Source organism: Elgaria multicarinata, chromosome 9 (assembly GCF_023053635.1).
Source record: "Elgaria multicarinata webbii isolate HBS135686 ecotype San Diego chromosome 9, rElgMul1.1.pri, whole genome shotgun sequence".
In the NCBI taxonomy this organism is placed as follows: domain Eukaryota; kingdom Metazoa; phylum Chordata; class Lepidosauria; order Squamata; family Anguidae; genus Elgaria; species Elgaria multicarinata.
This window is the reverse complement of record NC_086179.1, coordinates 94,237,620-94,258,943: the sequence shown is the minus strand read 5'-3', so window position 1 is coordinate 94,258,943 and position 21,324 is coordinate 94,237,620. Positions and strand designations below refer to the sequence as shown.

Genomic DNA, 21,324 nt, shown 5'->3' with positions numbered 1-21,324 from the left:
ATGTCCTGACAAGGTCTGCTGAAAGGCATACAGTGCCTTTTGGATGGCCATCAGTTCCAGGACGTTTATATGCCTTTTCCTGTCGGAAAGGCTCCAGCGCTCCTGAATTGTAAGATTTCTGCAATGGGCTCCCCAGCCCAGAAGGGAAGCGTCTGTCACCAGATGTTGAGATGGCAGTGGAGGTCTGAAGTCCAGGCCTTGCATAATGTTGGACAGATCTGTCCACCAAAGAAGAGTGTCCTTTACTTTGGTAGGGAGCGACAATTTCACTCGATGAGCGTCCATTGTATTGTCGTACTCCCGCAGAAGCCACAATTGAAGAGGTCTCATGTGTAGGCGTGCCCAAGGGACAACGCTGACAGTTGCCGCCATGAGACCTAGTAGTTTGCACCTGGAAAGCAGATATGGTCTTGAGTGAAAGAGTGAGTGCAAGTCTAATTAGTGTTGCAGCTCTATCCTCCAGAAGGAAAGCCCTGGAGCAGGTTGAGTCCAGAATTGCTCCAAGGAATTTAATTTTTTGAGTTGGTTGAAAATTTGATTTTTCTTTGTTGATGCAAAGGCCTAATTCGTTGAGGAGGTTGATGGTGAGGTGGGTGTTATGGGTGGCTTCCTGCTCCGTACTAGCCACTATCAACCAATCGTCCAAGTAGGGGTAAATCTCTACCCCTTGAGTTCTCAGAAATGCGCAAACTTGGTGCCATACCCTTTGTGAAGACTTGGGGGGCAGTAGAAAGACCAAAAGGAAGCCCTTTAAATTGGAAAATGTCTTCCCCTACTATGAACCGGAGGAATTGGCGATGGTCAGGGTAAATTGAGACATGAAAGTAAGCATCCTTGAGGTCAATGGAAGTAAACCAGTCCCCTTGGGAGAGGAAAGGTAAGATGCTTGCTAAGGAGTTCATCCGGAATTTTTTAAGGTTGATGAACTTGTTCAGGTCTCTAAGGTTCAAAATAGGTCTTAGCCCCCCATCCCGTTTAGGAACCATAAAGTAGCGGGAGTAGAACCCGCACCTTAGGGCATGAGGTGGTAATCGCTCTATGGCGCCCTTCTCCAAAAGAGACTTGGTCTTTTGCAACAGAGCGTCTGTAGGTGGAGAGAACCTTGCGGTTCCTAGGGGAGGGAGGGTGGTAAACTCAATTTTGTAGCCCTGAGAAATGATGTTTTGGACCCACCTGTCGGTAGTGATGGTGGTCCAACTAAAATAGAAAGGGGCAAGGATGTCACCCAATTTAGGTGCAGAAGTTGTCATTATGGGGCAGTCAAAGACGCCGTCTTTGATTCTGCTCTGGTTTGCTTCTGTTTTGTTTGAAGCATCCTGAAAACTGTTGCCTCTTGTACTGACCTTGGGTTTGGTACAGAGGGGTAGGGTCTTGAAACTGTTGTTGTTGCCTCGGTTGGAATTGTTGCTGCATTCTTGGCCAACGTCTTTGATGGAATGGCCTTTGTTGTTGCTGCCCAATTCCCATCTTTTTGGCCGTATTCTTGGCCTTTTGGATACTTTCCATCGATTCATCAGTGGAAGAGTGGAATAGGCCGTCTCCATCAAAAGGCAGGTCCTCGATTCGGGTGCGTGCCTCTTGGGATAGTCCTGCAGACCTCAACCATGCATGTCTTCGCAGGGCAATAGACCCTACCATGGCTTTTGAGGCGCAGTCAGTAGCGTGTCTAGCTGTACTGAGTTGTTGTCTAGACAGTGTCATGGCCTCAGTATAAAACACGTTTGCCAGTTCCCTTTGGTCATCTGGCAGATATCCCAATAGGGATGCCATCTTCTCCCACAAGAAGGGTTGATATTTAGCCATGGTGGCTTGGTAATTATGCACACGCAAGGACAATGCTGTTGATGAATAGATCCTTCGCCCTATGCCGTCCAGCCGACAACCTTCTTTATCTACTGGCGCATTATGTCTTTTATGAGTGCATCCCTGAGATGCTTCTACAATTATGGAATTGGGCTTAGGATGAGTGAAAAGGAAAGGAGCAGTCTTCTCCTGTATCTTATATGTGTTATCTAACCTCCTGGACGTTGGTGGCATAGAGGAGGGCAGCTTCCACAACTGTTGTGCTGTGCGTAGTAGCACAGGCAAGTACGGGATGGCTGCTGGAGTTGATGACTCACAGTATGCATTGTCATAAACTGGGTCGTTCATCTTTTCTATGGGTTGAGACATTTCAATCCCCAATGATCTTGCCATCCTTTGCGCTTGATCGGCAAAGCGTGACAAATCCTCCGAAGGAGAGACTACATCCGAAGTCCCTACGAGGTCATTCAGGGAGGGAATGGAGGGTACAGGTGATCCCTCTTGGGAGGAGTCAGATTGGTAGTCCTCCTCCGATAGAGCATCCAAAACACGCGGTCTCATCTCTGAGCTCGGACGTGCTTGTAACGCTTGAGTTGGTACCATGTTGGTCGGTAGCGTAGCCTGCGTTGGTTGTGGCATGCGTCTCGGTACCGCTGGATGAGGCGGTGGCGGCATAGCTGCAGCATCCTCCGGGGGTGGTGGACGGGAGACCGTTTCGGAGGGTGGCTGATGGAAACGTGGGTATGGGTCATACGGGCGTTCCTGAGGGTAGTAATAGTCTTGGTGCCCTCTGTGTCTCCATTCCTCATAGTAATATGTAGGGATGTGCTCCGCTCCAATTAGAAGCGGAGAATCAGAAGCGAATTGGCCTGCTCCGCCTTGCCCTGAGGCGGAGTAGAAGCAGACCGGGGACCCGTAGAATCACGGCGAAGAGAAGCGGCCATACGCGGAATGCTTCTCTTTTCACGGACCGATCCGCAAAGATCAATTTTGTGTTTAGGATGTTACCAATAAAAATTTCAGAATTAGAGATAAAAAGTTGGCAAAATATCATAAATAATTATTGTAATGAAGATAAAGCGAGGGTAAATAAGAGTAAATGGTATTTAAGTCAAAAAAAGGGAGGATTGGGTCTCACAAATATTAAACTATATTATGTAGCTAATAGGTTAAGACATATTGTAGAGGCAATTATAGGAATAGGTGAACTAGATTGGATGGATGATAAAACTACAAGTAATGTAGCGATCAATCTGGAAAACGTATTTTTTAGGGAAGGGAAAAAGAAATGGGCGGAAAGTATAGGTAACCCGCTCTTAAGGTTTCACTGGGAAATTTGGAGTAAATATAAAGGGGAGCTGCTTCTTTTTTTTTTTTTTTTTTTTAAAGAGAGAGTCGTGGCTGGGGGTCATTTTGAGCCTACTCTCAGCTCTCTGCGTGCTGCGGTTCGCTTGCTAGAATTTTTGGGGAAATCGGGTAAAACAGCGGGGAAATACCTTTTTCGAAGGGCTGAGTGGCAGAGTCAACTCCCGGTCATGATCACATGATCCCAAAGTTGGAGGAGGGGATAGGCAAAACGGGTAACTTGGGATTCTGGGAACTTCTCTTTCTTAGTCTGAACGGACTTTTCCCATTGTTTTTTAAAACAGTAGCCCCACCAAATGCACAAACACAACCTGAAATCATATACTAAGAATAAGAGAGCACTGCTACCCACCCTAACTTTGGGGAACAACTGAATAGATGTGGTGCAAGGGGATGAGCTCCCCTAGGGCATGGACATGCCCTGTGCACTCTCCTATCCTTGGAGGGCCATCAGAGCCCTCCAAAGGTAAATCACTGGAGTGAATGCCTATCATGAGTTGAAGTGATCGTTTGCTTCTTAAAGACTGGTACCTAGACAGGACCAGTCAAATTGGCAGATGATTCCCCCTCCTCTTGGGCACGTCCACTCCCCTCTTACTGGTAAAAGACAGATATAGCCTTTTAAAAAAAAATTCTTCTTGTTTATTCAGCAACACTGCTGCTTTTAATTCCACCCCTCCTTTGTTTATTTATTTATTTATTTATTCCATTTTATATGCATTACTGGCTTATCCTTGGCTCACTTCCTTGTGCCCCCAGAAATGTCTGCTGCCTGCCTGCTTTCCCTCCCTCCTCCCCTGCCCACCTCGCAGGGATGGTTTTTGTGTGTCTTGCTTTGACTCAGAGGAGAAATCCTTCCTGTTCTCAAGTTCCAAATCAATTTTTCAAGTGTGGAAGAAGGTTCATATTTAGGTTTATCTCTACTCCCCAATTCATGGCATGTTGGGATTTCCTTTGAAATGGGCCCATTGAGCTGTCTGCAGATACTGGGGTGTCTGACTTTCATAAATTCCCCAAAAATCCGGGGATGATGGGATTGGCTTGAAACTTGGCATCCATGTGGACACATGGGTAAGCTGTTATGGGACCGAAGGTGAGGTTTCTGACATGCAAATTGACATAGTTGTAAAATGGGACTTGATTTGGGGTGAGTTAAAAGGTTAGGGCCCCGCCAAAAATCAGGGGATGATGGGATTGACTTGAGTCTTGGCGTGCATGTGTATCCCTGGATAAGCTATCATGGTGCCGAGTTTGAGGTTTCTAACATGCAAATTGACGGAGCTATCGAAAGGGGTGTGAATGGGGTGCCTGATTTTCAAAAATTCCCCAAAAATCAGGGGATGATGGGATTGGCTTGAAACTTGGTGTCCATGTGGACACATGGATTAGCTGTCATGGTACCGAAGGTGAGGTTTCTGACGTGCAAATTGACATAGTTGTAAAATGGGACTTGATTTGGGGTGAGTTAAAAGGTTTAAGCCCCGCCAAAAATCAGGGGATGATGGGATTGCCTTGAGTCTTGGCATGCATGTGTATCCCTGGATAAGCTATCATGGTGCTGAGTTTGAGGTTTCTAACATGCAAATTGACAGAGCTATCGAAAGGGGTGTGAATGGGGTGCCCGAGTTTCAAAAATTACCCAAAAGTCAGGGGATGATGGGATTGGCTTGAAACTTGGCGTGCGTGTGTATACGTCCATGAGGTGTCATGGTGTCAAACTTGAGGTTTTTAATTTTAACAGAAAAAAAGTTGTATACTTTAGCTTTCAATGCAAGCCGGGGGGGGGGGGAAACGGGGCTCCGATCTGGATCCAGAGCTCCGCAGCGGAGCGGAGCGGAGATAGGCGGAGCGGGGGCGGAGCGGAGCGGCCCGATCTGCAAATCACGGATCTGGAAGAGAAGCGGAGCGGGGGTCCGTGCACACCCCTAGTAATATGGAGGAAATTGTGGAGGTTGCCAATCGGCGTAGTAGTCCGGACCCCTCGGTCGGGACCTGGGTCTTTCCCCATATGGGGCATAGCGCCGACTGGAATTAATTGAAGCCAGTGAATGATCACAGCCATATCCATATGGAGGTGTATGTCGGTATCGAAAGCCTTCGGTATTGACGTGCGGTTGTCAGTACCGACGTCCGTCGGTATCGATGGGTTCTTCTCGGTACCGAGGGGAAAAGGGTCTCCGATCCGCCATGGTATTATCCAGCGAGGAACCCCTAATTTCACCTTCCGAAATCGATGCCCTTACACTAGGCTCGTCAGTCGGAACCGTGACAATATGTAGCGGCGACGGGACCGGCGTGTTAGCAACTGGCTCCTCACGTGGCGGTGGGTTCAGTACCGGTGGCGAAGATGGGGTCGCCTGTCTCGGTATCGAAAAAGGTGTCGGTAGCGAAAGCCTCGGTATCGGGCTTATCACAGTTCAGCGAGAAGAGAGGCCAAAATGAGCTGGTTTCTTAACAGAGATCATAGAATCATAGAATAGCAGAGTTGGAAGGGGCCTACAAGGCCATCGAGTTCAACCCCCTGCTCAATGCAGGAATCCACCCTAAAGCATCCCTGACAGATGGTTGTCCAGCTGCCTCTTGAAGGCCTCTAGTGTGGGAGAGCCCACAACCTCCCTAGATGGTTGGTTCAGTTGTCATACTGCTCTTAACAGTCAGGAGGTTTTTCCTGATGTCCAGCCGGAATCTGGCTTCCTTTAACTTGAGCCCATTATTCCGTGTCTTGCACTCTGGGAGGATCGAGAAGAGATCCTGGCAGAGTGCAGGACATGGAATAATGGGCTCAAGTTAAAGGAAGCCAGATTGAAATGGCTATATTGGTTGGTCTTTTACGTGCCAGAATACTCTTTGGGTTTTTTTTCTGCAATAGACTACCACAGCTAACCTCTGGAAATCTATAAAGTAACTTTCCTTAATATTCAGTGTATTTTTGTAAAAATTTAACAAATACTTATGTTTGTTCTTCCCCAAAAGGTATCAAGGTTCATAAAGCAGCAGTCCCAAGAGAAGTTTCAAATTCTAGTTATTTCTCTAAAGGAAGAGTTTTATTCTAAAGCAGATGTTTTAGTTGGAGTCTGTCCTCAGGTATATAACCTTGGGTAGTTATTCCTCCTGCCCATTTAATGGGATATGGCTATGCTTTTGTAGAATTGAATCCCTAGTGATTTTGAGGGTTTGGGTGGCACAAATGCAATGACAACTAAATACTTGTGCCTCTACAACAAGGTGTACTATGCTAACTCTTGATCTTTTCCCTTTTCAGCAAGATGATACTATGTTTAGTCAAGTACTGACCCTGGATCTTACTCGATATCCAAAATCTGATGAAAATGAAAGAACGGAGAAACTGAGAAAGAGCTCTGTGTTGAAATAGGATATAGAGTGAATGTATTGCTGTTTTGACAGGTTTGAATGTTCCTAATGTGTATTATTGAAGCACTGGCCTTAGATTTAAAACTGACTTCAAACATTTAGTATGAGGACTAGTTGTTGTTCAGTATAACGGCTTGTAAATATGTTTACAGGCCCAGAGGTTCATCCTTGTTTGGAATTTAACTGCTATTAACTGCAGTATCTGAGGTCCAAATGGAAATGATAATTCTGAAGAGGCAATCAGGATTTAAGACGTGGCAAAGAAATATCATTACCCTTTCCCCATTCCATTCCCTCACTTGTAGCTTTACCAGTATCTCAAGAGATTCCAAATCTCTTGCAAGTGCAAAGATGGTGTGGAATCTCACAGCAGAGATGTCATGGAGTGAGGGAAAGGGAATCTAGGGTGGTTAATGGACAGGTATGGAAAGCATCAAGCACACTACTTTGGCCACTTTACCAAGCAGAGAAATTTACTTTCTAGCAGTGCCTTTTTCTGATTAAACTGGGCCCTTGGGAGCAATGTTACATCCGTCTACATATAACGTCTGCTTTTGGCCTGAGTTACTATATTGCATTCCTGTCTTTTTTGGTTCTTTTCAACTGAGTTGAAAAGAACCTAGCTCAAATAAGCATGGAGACATTGTCATTTACTGATAAAAAGCTTATAAAGACAGCTTGTAATACTGACACTGTGTTCAGTGGGGTTTAATATGTTAGCTCCTTTTATAAAACAGTCTTAGCGTTGAATGTTATATTTGTTTAACTTGCATAACTTGTATTTGAAAATTGTTTAATAAACTTTATTCAATTCTAGTTGCCTGTGTGCTGTGATTCTACTCTATATGGAGGTGTAATCATGTAATCTTCTATTTGCAGGCTGGAGTTGTTTGTGTGAAGTAGGCTATATGCTGTCCCAACTGTGCACTTCTACTGGGCGATACTGATATGAATGACAATGACCAGCATCTTTTAGTTTCTATCTTATATTATATTTTTAATGTTAGCTTTTCACCTCATGCCCATGTTTCTTCAAAACTAATAGATACGTTGAGAATGATCATATTTGCTTCGGAGTTTTTTATTAAAATGCACAGAAATTAAGAGCCCTTACTGTTAAGAGCCCTTACTTTTTTTGGCTTAAAAACTTACAAAATGTACAAAACCCATTACATTACTAAAAACGACTCAAATGCTTCCACAAGAATTCACAATGCTATCTTAGGTAGGTTCTAGCGCTGTTCTATGTTTCTTTGTGCATGCAGAAAAAAACATCTTCAGATTTAGTTCCACTTCTCTCATGCAGTGCTGTAATTTAATGTCTTAAACAGCCCTTCTGTGAGAATTAGATGCCTTCCCCTGTTTGAACTTATAATTGATGAAAACAAGATTAGTCAGATTCAAAGAAGCTAAAGGCAAAATGCTGCTTCACCTATTAGAATGCCATGTCAGAAGCTATATATCCCTTTTTGCATTATATTCTCATTGAGGTAGTAGCAAGTTAGTCTTGGTTAAAGGATACCTCTGAAATGTAAACCTATATTTGGGGGGGGGGAATGTACAGAACTAGTGTATAGGATCCCACTCCTACAGAATTCTTAGGGGATCCACACAATGTTCAATGCATATGAAGTGAAAAGATCCTATTTCAGTTTTTGTAGGATGTACATGGCACAATCAGAGCAGGGAGCTGCTTTTCAAGTTACGTTCTCATATATTCACAGAGGGACAGCTTCTTCAGCAGTATCTGTTTTTTCAAAAAAAAACAAAAAAAAAACAGGGTAAGTTAATTCTACTTTTAAAATTGAGAAGTCAGATTTCCTTTCACTTGTGTATATGGTCACCAGTCTAATTGTACTTGCTGTGTGCATGCACCTGAAAACTCTGCACCACAGTGATAAAAGAAGCTGTTTCCCTTAGTCAAGTTTGGGTACAGAGGAAACTGCCTTGGAGAAATTCAGATTTATTTAGCAGGCTGATAGTGTAACAGGCAACAAGTGAGATGTGAGTGTTCTCAGCTAGTTGGTTTAAGTTAAAATTCATTAAATAAATCCTTGTTTACAAAACAATTTAGTTTACTCTTGTGAATTGGCATAAGTACCAAACCTGTTGGTGATTAGATATTTGTAATAAAGTGGATGTTTATGTTGTTTTTCTAATTATCTGACAAGCCAAATACCCAACCCTGATTATATTACATGGGTTGCCCAGATTGCTTGGTACTCCTCATACAACTAGCGTGGGAAATGATAACATACTCTGGGCAACCCACAAGATATAAGAACTTTACATATAATTTGAAGGAAAATCAAGCATGCTACAATTTATGTAAAATAATTATTCCCATAGCTATTAACCATAAGTGATCTAAATAATACATTATTTTGCTTTCCTGGAAGAGAACTGTAAACTACCCTGGATTTTAAAAAGAACAGAGAAGACTTAAAAAACAAGACAAAATCCAAGACCCATCATGCCCAATAGGTAAATATCAAGTTAAATACAAACCTGGCAAATTTTCTACAATGTTTTCCATTTGCTTTGTCCTCCTATCTCATCTTAAATAATACTTGGCTTTTAAAGTAATCTAATCATTTCACATTCACTTGGCTTGGACAACATGATAACCTGCAGACGTTTAAGTACTCAATGGTTGGTTATTCAACCCACTGTGGGTTACTGTGTTGTGTGGCAGGAGTTTTTTAAAATAACCAACACTGTGCAGAGTTGGCTATTTGAACCACCATTGGTTATCGTGTTGTGTGAAGGGCACTGTTGGTAATATCCTTGGCCACAAAGCCGCAAGGCAAGATTGGATAAAGCGGCAGCTGCCTCTCTAATCCAGCCAGCGGGATAGATTTTTGACAGCAATAGCTGATGGGATACTAGCGGGAGGACCGACGGGGGGAGAGAGGGCGGGGGATGAGTGTGTCAACTCAGCACGAACTAATACTCAACACTGATCCTAATCCACGCCATGGTTGCTTATTAGCATGTCGTGTGGGGAGTATCCCCTAGATAAACAACTGTGGAGTTGATTATTACCCTACCATTGAATATCGTGTTGTCCAAATACAGCCATTACTTCACTTTTTATTCAGCTCTAGTTTGGTAAGGTGCTTGGTGAGGGCATATTAGTGTGAACACTGCTCAATTAAATATACTCCTTAATGTGTCCCCTTGAAAATTAAAAATAACAGAGTTAGAATTACCATTATCTGTTTGCCTTGCTCTCTTAGTTTGGTCATTTCCACTTTCCCCTAGCCTTCGCTTTGCACAATCCACACAAGGTGTTCCTGCAAAAAACAAACAGTGTTACAAATTGAACACATGTAATGACACTTAAGTACTGGATCATACAACTAGGACTTGGTCCAAATCTACAGCACAGTCACTACAATCCATACTATAATGCACTGGTGAACAATTAGCAGACACTTGACTCCATTCTAAAAAGTATCCTAGTGTGAAGTATTCTTTTCCTTGGGATAAGATGTTAAGCATCTATGTGGGGTAATCTGTATGAGTGAGCAAAGATTTAAGGGCCAGCAAGAGAGAATGTTCATTGACTGAAAACTATTCAGGAGTAAGCACAAAGTTGCAGATCTATAAGTCCCACTGATTTCAACATTACTATGACTAACTAAAATTGCCTAATATAGTGTGGATCCAAGCCAATACGAGTGCTTCCAGATGAGGCTTTTATGATGCCATCACTCTGCCTTATTCATGGAAGCTTACACATGATCCAGAAAGTATCATCCGCTTGTACCTCTCCCATGTTTTCCCACCGCTTTTTCCGTCTTTTTCCTTATCACAGAAAATTTCTTAAAGAAAATAAATAATTGCTGCATGACGCCTTCTAGTTGCTAGTATTACAAACTCTTGGTCTGGTAATAATCGAGCTGAGGTAGAGCTCGCATGAATGTAAAATGATATCCAATTGCTCCCAATTCAATATTACACCACCCCAATTCAATATTCCAAAGACATACATGCAAATAAAAATATACTTAACCCAAAAGTGTTGTACTGTCCACTCGATCTGCATCTGGGAAAAATAATAATTCACAGATCAGGCTAGATAGAATTTAGTTTAATTTAAAACAAACAATACATTTGCTTTTCAAAGTTACTAATAAACAATGTTGCATGAAATACTTTAAATGCACAGAACCATCTTATCTAGGGGTTCACATGGTGCTTAGACACTTTTTGCAGTAGTCCCATATTATATAACACTCAGCTTTTTTGTCTGTGGAAAACTGCAAACACAGGTTTAGGGATAATTCGTAGTTTGACAGGTTCAATTGTCTCCTTTAAAACCCAGGTCTGCTGTATCACAGTAACATTTCCCATGATGTAGCGGCCTAGGTTTTCATTCTGTTATAAGGCATATTGGAAATACCCTTGTGTTAAGAGCATTCTTATTCCTCATTCTTTTTTCCCTAGCAAGAATGTGTCATAGCTTTGAATAAAAATTAGGCATGTGCTCCGCTCTGATTAGAAGCGTAGAAGCAGGAGCGAATTGGCCTGCTCCACCTTGCCCAGAGGTGGAGTAGAAGCGGACCGCAGACCCCTAGAAGCAAGGTGAAGAGAAGCGCCCATTTTCGGAGCGCTCCGGTTTCCGCGGTCCGATCCGATCGCCATCTTGAAACATTTCGCCCATAGGACTGCATTGCGGAAAAGAAAGGGGGATAACTGTGTTGTTTTTGAAGCTATCTTTCTGAAAATTCTTGTGCTTGGAGAGTCGTGGATGGGGGTCATTTTGAGCCTACTCTCAGCTCTCTGTGTGCTGCGGTTCGTGTGGTAGAATTTTTAAAAAAAACGGCGGGAAAATACCTTTTCCGAAGGGCTGAGGGGCAGAGTCAACTCCCGGTCATGATCACATGATCCCAAAGTTGGAGGAGGGGATAGGCAAAACGGGTAACTTGGGATTCTGGGAACTTCTCTTTCTTAGTCTGAATGGACTTTTCCCAGTGTTTTTTAAAACAGTAACCCCACCAAATGCACAAACACAACCTGAAATCATATACTAAGCCAATAATAAGAGATAGAAACACAGCACTGCTACCCACCCTAACTTTGGGGAACAACTTAAAAGATGTGCAAGGGGATGAGCTCCCCTAGGGCATCCCATGTGGACGTGCCCCCACTCTCTCCTGTACTTGGAGGGCAATTAGAGCCCTCCAAAGAGAGTAACCCGGTGGAGCAATGCCTATCATGAGTTGAAGTGACAGCTGCTTCCCCCTCCCCTGGGCACGTCCCCCTATTGCTGGTAAAAGACAGATATAGCCTTTTTAAAAAAGTTCTTGTTGTTTATTCAGCAACACTGCTGCTTTTAATTCCACCCCTCCTTTGTTTATTTATTCCATTTTATATGCATTACTGGCTTATCCTTGGCTCACTTCCTTATGCCCCCAGAAATGTCTGCTGCCTGCCTGCCTTCCCTCTCTCCTCCCCTGCCCGCCTTGCAGGGATGTTGTGTGTGTCTGGCTTTGACTCGGGAGAAGTCCTTCCTGCGCTCACTTGGGAGTTTTGGAAGTTCCAAATCCATTTTTCAAGTGTGGAAGAAGATTCATATAGGTTTATCTCTACTCCCCAATTCATGGCATCTTGGGATTTCCTTTGAAATGGCCCCATTGAGATGTTTGCAGGTTTAAGCCCCGCCAAAAATCAGGGGATGATGGGACTGCCCTGAGTCTGGGTGTGCGTGTGTATCCCTGGATAAGCTATCATGGTGGTGAGTTTGAGGTTTCTAACGTGCAAATTGACGGAGCTATCGAAAGGTGTGAATGGGGTGCCCGATTTTCATAAATTCCCCCAAAATCAGGGGATGATAGGACTGCCTTGAGTCTTGGCGTGCGTGTGTATACCTCCATGAGGTGTCATGGTGCCAAACGTGAGGTTTCTAACTTTCACAGAAAAAAAGTTGTATACTTTTTTAGCTTAATGCAAGCCTATGGGGGGGGGGGGAGAAACGGAGCTCCGATCCGGATCCGGAGCTCCGCAGCGGAGCGGAGCGGAGCGGACATGGGCGGAACGGGGGCGGAGCGAAGCGGCCCGATCCGCAAATCGCGGATCTGAAAGAGAAGCAGAGTGGGGGGGCCGTGCACACTCCTAATACAAATCAGTACATAATTGAAGTCAAACCATTTTCTACTCCTCAAATATCAGGGGGGAATCCGCACGTCGTTCCGAGATCATTTCTAAGCGACCCCAGTGCGGCGTGAAAGCGATCGTGTAACCGGCCTTTGGAAGAGCCACCGAAGAGACGTCTTTGCCACCACCGCCGCCGCCACCCACAGACCTCGTCGGCTGGGACGGAGAGCTCAGGGGAAGAAGGCGGGGTGGAGAGCTTCTTCCGCTCTCAACCCCACCTTCTTCAGCCGAGCTCTCCTCGCCGTCGGCGAGGAGGTCTGTGGGTGGCAGCGGCGGGAAGGACGTCTCTTCGTCGGCTCTTCCAAAGGCCAGTTACACGATCACTTTCACGCCGCACTGGGGTCGCTTAGAAGCGATCTCGGAACGACGTGCGGATTCCCCCCTAGTTTCTGTTCCTTTTAGAACCTCTATATGGGATTTGCAAACCACAAAAGCAAAGGGACAGTGTGAGGATAAATTATGATGCAACCAGCTGGTAATGACGTAACCAGCTCTTTATTATTTTGCCTCACTGTTCGATGTTTTCATTTCATATAAAAAGTTACATTTTTTTGTTTTAGTTTGATGTAGAGGAATGCAAGCTTGTGAATTACACGGGATTCTTCAGACATTGAAATTTCATGTAATGAAAGTTTATATACTAGTGTCCAAAGAGCAACCCTGTCATTTTGATGATGGGGGACAGAAACATGCTGTGATAAGAAAGTGTGTCTGTTTTTATATCCAATAGACGTGAAAATAACTGAAGGTCGGATCTTTGTATTCATCTTGAGTGTCTTGCTTTGAAGACCATCACTCCCAACTAAGTTATATACTTGGCTGTGCTCTACAAGCATAATCTAGGTTTACCTGCAGGGTCTTTGTAATTCTGAGGATGATACTTCATTGTGTGGCATTTAACACCTTTGCTAAATCAGTTCATTGGTTCTTTATAGGGCTTTCTAAGTTATTCTTACTACTTCTACTGATATTTTATTTTGTTTGTTTTTTGTTTATTTCATTTATGTTCTTTTCCTGCATAAAGATTATTTGTTTGCCCCAGATTGTTCTTGCACAGCTACACCTGTTTCAAGTAATGCAGAAGAGAGCTAAGCACCACATTGAAACGCCGTTGGAATTAAGAAACATATTAGTACAGGGAGCTGCTAAGCCTCTAGCAGTTTGTGAAGAATCAAGAACTCCTTCCTGCCTAGGGATAAAAGGGCTGTGGAATGGCAGCTCCCAATATTGAGCTGCAATCCTATACCCACTTACCTGGGAGTATAGAATCATAGAATAGTAGAGTTGGAAGGGGGCTACAAGGCCATCAAGTCCAACCCCCTGCTCAATGCAGGAATCCACCCTAAAGCATCCCTGACAGGTGGTTGTCCAGCTGCCTCTTGAAGGCCTCTAGTGTGGCAGAGCCCACAACCTCCCTAAGTCACTGATTCCACTGTCATACTGCTCTTAACAGTCTGGAAGGTTTTCCTGATGTCCAGCCGGAATCTGGCTTCCTGTAACTTGAGCCCGTTATTCCGTGTCCTGCACTCTGGGATGATCAAGAAGAGATCCTGGCCTTCCTCTGTGTGACAACCTTTTAAGTATTTGAAGAGTGCTATCATGTCTCCCCTCAATCTTCTCTTCTCCAGGCTAAACATGCCCAGTTCTTTCAGTCTCTCTTCATAGGGCTTTGTCTCCAGACCTTTGTTTCCTGATCATCCTGGTTGCCCTCCTCTGAACACGCTCCAGCTTGTCTGCGTCCTTCTTGAATTGTGGAGCCCAGAACTGGACGCAATACTCTAGATGAGGAACCAGTACCTCATGTGATTTGGAAGCTATAGTTCTATTAATGCAGCCCAAAATAGCATTTGCCTTTCTTGCAGCCACATCGCACTGTTGGGTCATATTCAATGTGCAACAAAATAACTACTGTACATGTGCTTTTTTTAGTGCTTTGGGATAATGCATTTTTCTCCACCCATAAGAGGTTCCTCAGGAATACAGGGCAGTGTTCTCTGCCAGAGTATTATAGCTGTAATCAAAGATGAAGGAAAGGACAATAGGTGGGCCTTCTTGAGATCTGGACATTTGCTAATTGAAAGTACCAATTAAGGTATACTTTTGCAGTATCCCTTATATTCACTCCGACCAACATGGCAACACCTATCTCAACACTAGGCTCACATACCTTCTAGTTTGGACACTCAAGATCAGGCCAGTTAAAAAGCAGAATATTTTTCCTGTCATTTTATCAGAGCACATTTGTGGGTAAAGTTGGAATTGCAAGACCCATTAATGATTGCTAATACCGACAGTAATTGTAGATTAATTCTCAGAGCAAACAAGACTGATTTTATGTATAAAATGCATAAACGTCTGATGCCATGTATCCATGTACAGACTTCCAAAGGACTTTCATGTCCTTCATTCCTGAAAGATTTGAAACCAAGAACTACAGGTATATGAAAAACGGGGGGAAATGTTTTGACACATTTATACTGTACACAGTACCTGGACTCCTCTGTTTGCAGATCTGAGTGGTGAGATCCTGAACATACTCTGGAAAACTTTCAAAGCAATCCCCGTAGGATACTACTTTTATGCCATGTAGAAGCATATCTGCCTGGAGTTTAAAAAACTGGTCTTCATTTTCTTTAAGCACCAACATGTAATGTTCTAGTTCCACTTTGTTTTTAACCATGTATAGGAAGAGGGCCTGAAATATCTGATCACGCAAGGTCTCTCCACAGCCCACAAACAGAAAAGATTTTGTCCGGTACAGGTTCTGCAAAGCCCCCTGGGGAAAAAACACCAATTAGTCCATAAATTGACGTTCGGACATTCAGGCCACAAATATGGTAAAAGCAGGGGTGGGGAACCTGTGGCCCTCCAGATATTGTCAGACTACAACACCCATCATTCCTGACTACAGGCTACGCTGGCTGAGGCTGATGGGAACTGGAATCCAACATCTGGAGGCCTACAGGTTCCCTGCTCCTGTTGTAATGGGTTAATTCTAATAGTACCAAGGTTCATAAGTAGCCATTTGCTTGATCGCCTGTAGTGATTCAAAATTGCTTACAAGAGACTAGGTAGGGAAGTTTTCAAACTTTTAAGACAGTACTTGCCCTCTCCACCCCTTTCAGACGATGATCATGCGACAAATAACTTACAATGGTAAGTGTGAGCTAGCAACATTTTTGCAAGCTAGTAACATTTGTGGAATTATTAGAAGGCCATAGCTGCTATCGTGCCCATCGAATTTGGTAGCGTGACCAAACGTTACTTTCCCAGGTGTAGAGAGATACTGCCCCAAGCATTTCACCAGCATTTCATGGGAATCTGCATGTTACAGTGGATAGTGTGTTAGACTTGGGCCAAAGACCGTGCTTCAGATCCCTTCTCAGCCAGGGAGGTCATAGATTAACCCTCAGCAAATCACTATTTTCTAGCCTGGCTTTCCTGATGGGTTTGTGGAGCACTGAGACAGGAGAAGGATGAGAAATGAGCTCCATCTTCTTCCTCTTGCCTTGCTGCTACTGCTATAGCAGGTACAGAAGGTGGAGAGGGGCACACCTCTCCTTCCCACCGCAACAGAAGAGGACAACAATGCTACCAACTGTCTCTGCAGAGACCACCAGTGAAGGAGGAAGCAGCCAGGCACCTCTCCATCGTGCCTGGGTCCAGCTCCAGCCGAGAGCCCCCTCCCTCCTGCTGCCAACTGCCAACTTTAACTGCTGAACTTTGCAACTAAGATTGCAGTGCCTGAATTTGCTTTCCTTTTCCCCCTCCTCCTCCCTCCCAATCCCCTTTCCTTTTGTGTCATGTCTTTTAGATTGTAAGCCTGTGGGCAGGGACTGTCAAGAAATACTTTTGTAAGCCGCCGTGAAAGCCTTTTTTGGCTGAATGGCGGCATAAAAATGCTTAAATAAATAAAATAAATAAATAAACAATGAGCAGGAAGCAACATTCCCCTCTCCTCCACTTCGTGACTCTGGGAGGGAGAACAAAAGACACACACTGAGCCCAAAATGGAAGAGAGGGCAGCGCCTCCTCCACTTTGCACACAGAAATCCTGTGCGCAGCTGGCTCCTTCCCTGAGCAGGAGCCAATTGTACACGGCGGCAGAGGTTTTTGCACGAATGGTGCCAGGTAACAGTGGGGCCTCCTGCCACAGTTTCCCTCTGGCATCTTGCACAGAAAAACCTCAGTAAAGTTTTTACTGAGCAAAGTCCATCACAGGGATCCTTTGGTCCCAAAAGGCCCAATTTCCTTGAGACAGACATTAGTCCATATATGGTTTGAAGGCAAGGAAGATCGTTACGCCAGGGCACACCTCCCTGCTGTAGGACAGCCCCCCTCAGGGGAATGGAATGAAAAGGTTCCTCCCTGTGGGGGGGGGCTATGGGGTGCAGGTATGGCTTCACTCAGACAAAGTGGGGACAACTCTGACTACTGCTCTGGTCTTGAGCACATACCATCACCTCAGGGTCTTGAGTAACGTCTTTATATCCTGAGGGATCCAATACCATTCCACAGGGATCAGTGTACAACCCGTGAATGTGAAGAACTCCATATTTGATGTGTCCTTTCGCCCACTGGAGAACCTGAAGAAAGCCATACAGTTCATTAATACTGCTAAATATTAGAATCATAGAATCACAGAATAGCAGAGTTGGAAGGGACCTACAAGGCCATCGAGTCCAACCCCCAATCCTCCCAGAGTGCAGGACACGGAATAACGGGCTCAAGTTAAAGGAAGCCAGATTCCAGCTGGACATCAGGAAAATCTTCCTGACTGTTAGAGCAGTACGAGAATGGAATCAGTTACTTAGGGAGGTTGTGGGCTCTCCCCCACTAGAGGCATTCAAGAGGCAGCTGGACAACCATCTGTCAGGGCTGCTTTAGGGTAGATTCCTGCATTGAGCAGGGGGTTGGACTCGATGGCCTTGTAGGCCCCTTCCAACTCTGCTATTCTATGATTCTATGAAAAGTACAGGAAACCACACAGCTTAACAAAAAACCGTCTAGCATCAATACACTAAACAATATTTTTGTATTGTGAAAAACACTGCATATCTAAGGAGTATTTGGTAGGCATGTGCTCCGCTCCGATTAGAACCGGAGAATCAGAAGCAAATTGCCTGCTCCGCCTTGCCCAGAGGCGGAGTAGAAGCGGACCACGGACCCCTAGAAGCAAGGCGAAGAGAAGCGCCCATTTTCGGAGCGATCCTCTTTCCGCGGACCGATCCGATCGCCATTTTGAAACATTTCGCCCATAGGATTGCATTGCGGAAAAGAAAAGGGGATAACTGTGTTGTTTTTGAAGCTATCTTTCTGAAACTTCTTGTGCTTAGAGAGTCATGGCTGGGGGTCATTTTGAGCCTACTCTCAGCTCTCTGCGTGGTGCGGATCGCTTGCTAGAATTTTTAAAAAAGTAGGGTAAAGGTGGGAAAAAGATTACCTTTTTGATTGCTGAGGGGCAGAGTCAACTCCCAGTCATGATCACATGATCCCAAAGTTGGAGGAGGGGATAGGCAAAACGGGTAACTTGGGATTCTGGGAACTTCTCTTTCTTAGTCTGAACGGACTTTTCCCAGTGTTTTTTAAAACAGTAGCCCCACCAAATGCACAAACAACCTGAAATCATATACTAAGCCAATAATAAGAGAGAGAAAAAACACAGCACTGCTACCCACCCTAAGTTTGGGGAACAACTGAATAGATGTGGTGCAAGGGGATGAGCTCCCCTAGGGCATGTGGATGTGCCCTCACTCTCCTGTACTTGGAGGACCATCAGAGCCCTGCAAAGAGTAACCCAGTGGAGCAATGCCTGTCATGACTTGAAGTGAGCGTTTGCTTCTTAAAAGACTGGTACCTAGACAGGACCAGTCAAATTGGCTGATGCTTCCCCCTTTGGGCACGTCCACCACCACCCCTATTACTGGTAAAAGACAGATATAGCCTTTTTTAAAAAGTTCTTGTTGTTTATTCAGCAACACTGCTGCTTTTAATTCCACCCCTCCTTTGTTTATTTATTTATTTATTTATTCCATTTTATATGCATTACTGGCTTATCCTTGGCTCACTTCCTTATGCCCCCAGAAATGTCTGCTGCCTGCCTGCCTTCCCTCCCTCCTCCCCTGCCCGCCTCGCAGGGATGGTTTGTGTCTGGCTTTGACTCAGGGGAGAAGTCCTTCCTGCACTCAATTAGACTTTTGGAAGTTCCAAATCCATTTTTCAAGTGTAGAAGAAAAATCAGGGGATGATGGGATTGCCTTGTACCTTGGCATGATTGTAGGTCTAGATGGCATCTGTGAGTGTGCCCACTTCCTTTTTTTATCTGTCCAAATGTCAGAGAACAGTCCACGTCTGCAAATGGGGTGCCCGATTTTTATAAATTCCCCAAAAATCAGGGGATGATGGGACTGCCTTGAGTCTTGGCGTGCATGTGTACCCCTGGATAAGCTATCGTGGTGAGTTTGAGGTTTCTAATGTGCAAATTGACGGAGCTATCGAAAGGGGTGTTATTGGGGTGCCCGATTTTCATAAATTCCCCAAAAATCAGGGGATGATGGGACTACCTTGAGTCTTGGCATGCATGTGTATCCCTGGATAAGCTATCATGGTGGCGAGTTTGAGGTTTCTAACGTGCAAATTGACGGAGCTATCGAAAGGGGTATGAATGGGGTGCCCGATTTTCATAAATTCCCCAAAAATCAGGGGATGATTGGATTGCCTTGAGTCTTGGCGTGCGTGTGTATACATCCATGAGGTGTCATGGTGCCAAACTTGAGGTTTCTAACTTTAACAGAAAAAAAGTTGTATACTTTTTTAGCTTAATGCAAGCCTATGGGGGGGGGGGAACGGAGCTCCGATCTGGATCTGGAGCTCCGCAGTGGAGCGGAGCGGACATAGGCAGAGCGGGGGCGGAACGAAGCGGCCCGATCCGCAAATCGCGGATCTGGAAGAGAAGCGGAGCGGGGGGTCCGTGCACACCCCTAGTATTTGGTATTTGAAGAAGCTGCCACCTGCTATCATAAGAACGCAGTATTCAAAACAAAAGACACACAGCCCTGAACACGAGCCATTGGCTCTTCTTCTCCATACAAGTAACACTGAAATGGATATTTCATGCTGCTCCCACTCATTTCAATGACGTTTGTGCACAATGTCTGGGGCACTGTGCCCTTTGTTAAACATTTTACATTCTGTAAACACAGGGGAAGTGCACCATTTCCGAAAACATATTCATCAGTCTTGCCATACCTTGTCCTTATCTTTCAAGTCAAGAGATTCCATAGGTTTACTCTGCTGCTGGCCAAAGATTTCAAGTAAGTTGTCATAGTTTGTGGTCAGCACCATTGTGCCTCTTTCCATTAGTTGGAGGATGGACTGCAAAACAACAGGATTCTGAATATGTTGCTCCAAGTTATCAAAAACCTCCATCAGACAGTCCTGGAAAAAATTGGGTTTGGCATCTCCTGTGCGCTGGGGGAAGAAATAGAAGACCATCAAAAAGACGAGAATATTCTAGGGACCTTGGGTAGCATGGTACACTGAACCTTGGAACCACCAAAATATATCGCATTTAAGATGTTACCACAGCTGCCAACTACCATCAGCATGGCCAATTAATTTTTGTGAACCGCCCAGAGAGCTCCGGCTATTGGGCGGTATAGAAATTAATAAATACATAAATAAAATAAAATAAAATAAAACCTTCTGGAGGACACCAGATCAGGGAAAACTGACCTGAGATGAAAGCACAAACTTTCCCTCCTGAACCACTTCAGATATTTCCCCATCTATCTCTGGAAACTAGCAACAAGCCTTATCACAATCCCGCCCCCACCCTGGGGCAAATAGGGTAGTAAATTGGGGACAGACATATTCTTCTTTGTGGTCTTTGTGCATCACACATATGTGCTCTGCGCCTGCACGGGGCCAGGTTCGGAAACTTCTATAGCTGAAATTCTTTTAGGCAGGAACCCCTCCCCCACCGTCCACTGAGCATGCTCAGGGGTTCCCGCCTAATCCCCTCAGTTCTCTTCAACCGCTTGTAGGGTCAACAGCGTTTGGAGACTTCTCTGTTTGGTATCGTTTTTTTACCTAGCTGAATAATACTATTTTTCATCCTTTTTCTTACTTCTACAGTTTTCTAATCTTTTCCTATCTAGTTATAAAAAAAAATTAAAAAATTACTTGTTGTTCGTTACCTCAGCCTTGGTGCCTATGGCACTACAAGGCCTCTTCAAAAAGTGCTCCGGTTGTGGGCAGAAGATATCCCAAACCAACGGACATTCCTGGTGTTTGCTGTGCTTGGGGGAGACGCATGTCGTCGAGTCCTGTTGTTTTTGCCTGAAATTCTCGAGGCAAACCAGGAAGAACCGATCTGATCACCTTCGGGCGTTACTTTGGGAAAAGGCGTTGGAGGCAGTGGAGAAACTGAGTACGTCTTGATGCTCCAAATCTCCCAATACAATGGAGTCTGTGCCCCAACCTCCTCCATCACGGAGTGATGCCTTATCGGTTCCCCCCTCCTCCTCTCTTTCCGCCTCGTCAAAAGCGGCCAGGAAAATCTCTAAGAGAGCGAGAGAGCACGTTGGGTCCGAAGAACCCCAACGGAAGAAAAGCAAACTA

General features: G+C 44.6%; 3 protein-coding genes across 5 annotated transcripts in view; 2 read left to right on the top strand and 1 right to left on the bottom strand.

Moving 5' to 3' along the window:
• SMC1B (structural maintenance of chromosomes 1B) overlaps positions 1 to 6,564 on the top strand; it is a 73,304-nt gene extending 66,740 nt beyond the window's left edge. Inside the window, exons 24-25 of the mRNA XM_063134357.1 lie at positions 6,142 to 6,252; positions 6,431 to 6,564. Coding sequence (XP_062990427.1) covers positions 6,142 to 6,252; positions 6,431 to 6,541 — 222 coding nt within the window. The 3' untranslated portion in view covers positions 6,542 to 6,564. The remainder of the gene's footprint in view (positions 1 to 6,141; positions 6,253 to 6,430) is intronic.
• Positions 1 to 21,324, top strand: part of KIAA0930 (KIAA0930 ortholog) — a 451,608-nt gene that overhangs the window by 142,566 nt on the left and 287,718 nt on the right. The gene's annotated exons all lie outside the window — the stretch shown is intronic.
• The window catches only part of FAM118A (family with sequence similarity 118 member A), a 31,343-nt gene continuing 17,746 nt past the window's right edge, over positions 7,728 to 21,324 (bottom strand). For all 3 annotated transcript variants that reach the window (XM_063134369.1, XM_063134368.1, XM_063134370.1), the window contains 6 exons: positions 19,951 to 20,172; positions 17,160 to 17,288; positions 15,193 to 15,478; positions 10,559 to 10,591; positions 9,753 to 9,836; positions 7,728 to 8,287 (listed from right to left, as the gene is read on the bottom strand). In XM_063134369.1, coding sequence (XP_062990439.1) covers positions 8,259 to 8,287; positions 9,753 to 9,836; positions 10,559 to 10,591; positions 15,193 to 15,478; positions 17,160 to 17,288; positions 19,951 to 20,172 — 783 coding nt within the window. In that variant the 3' untranslated portion in view covers positions 7,728 to 8,258. The remainder of the gene's footprint in view (positions 8,288 to 9,752; positions 9,837 to 10,558; positions 10,592 to 15,192; positions 15,479 to 17,159; positions 17,289 to 19,950; positions 20,173 to 21,324) is intronic.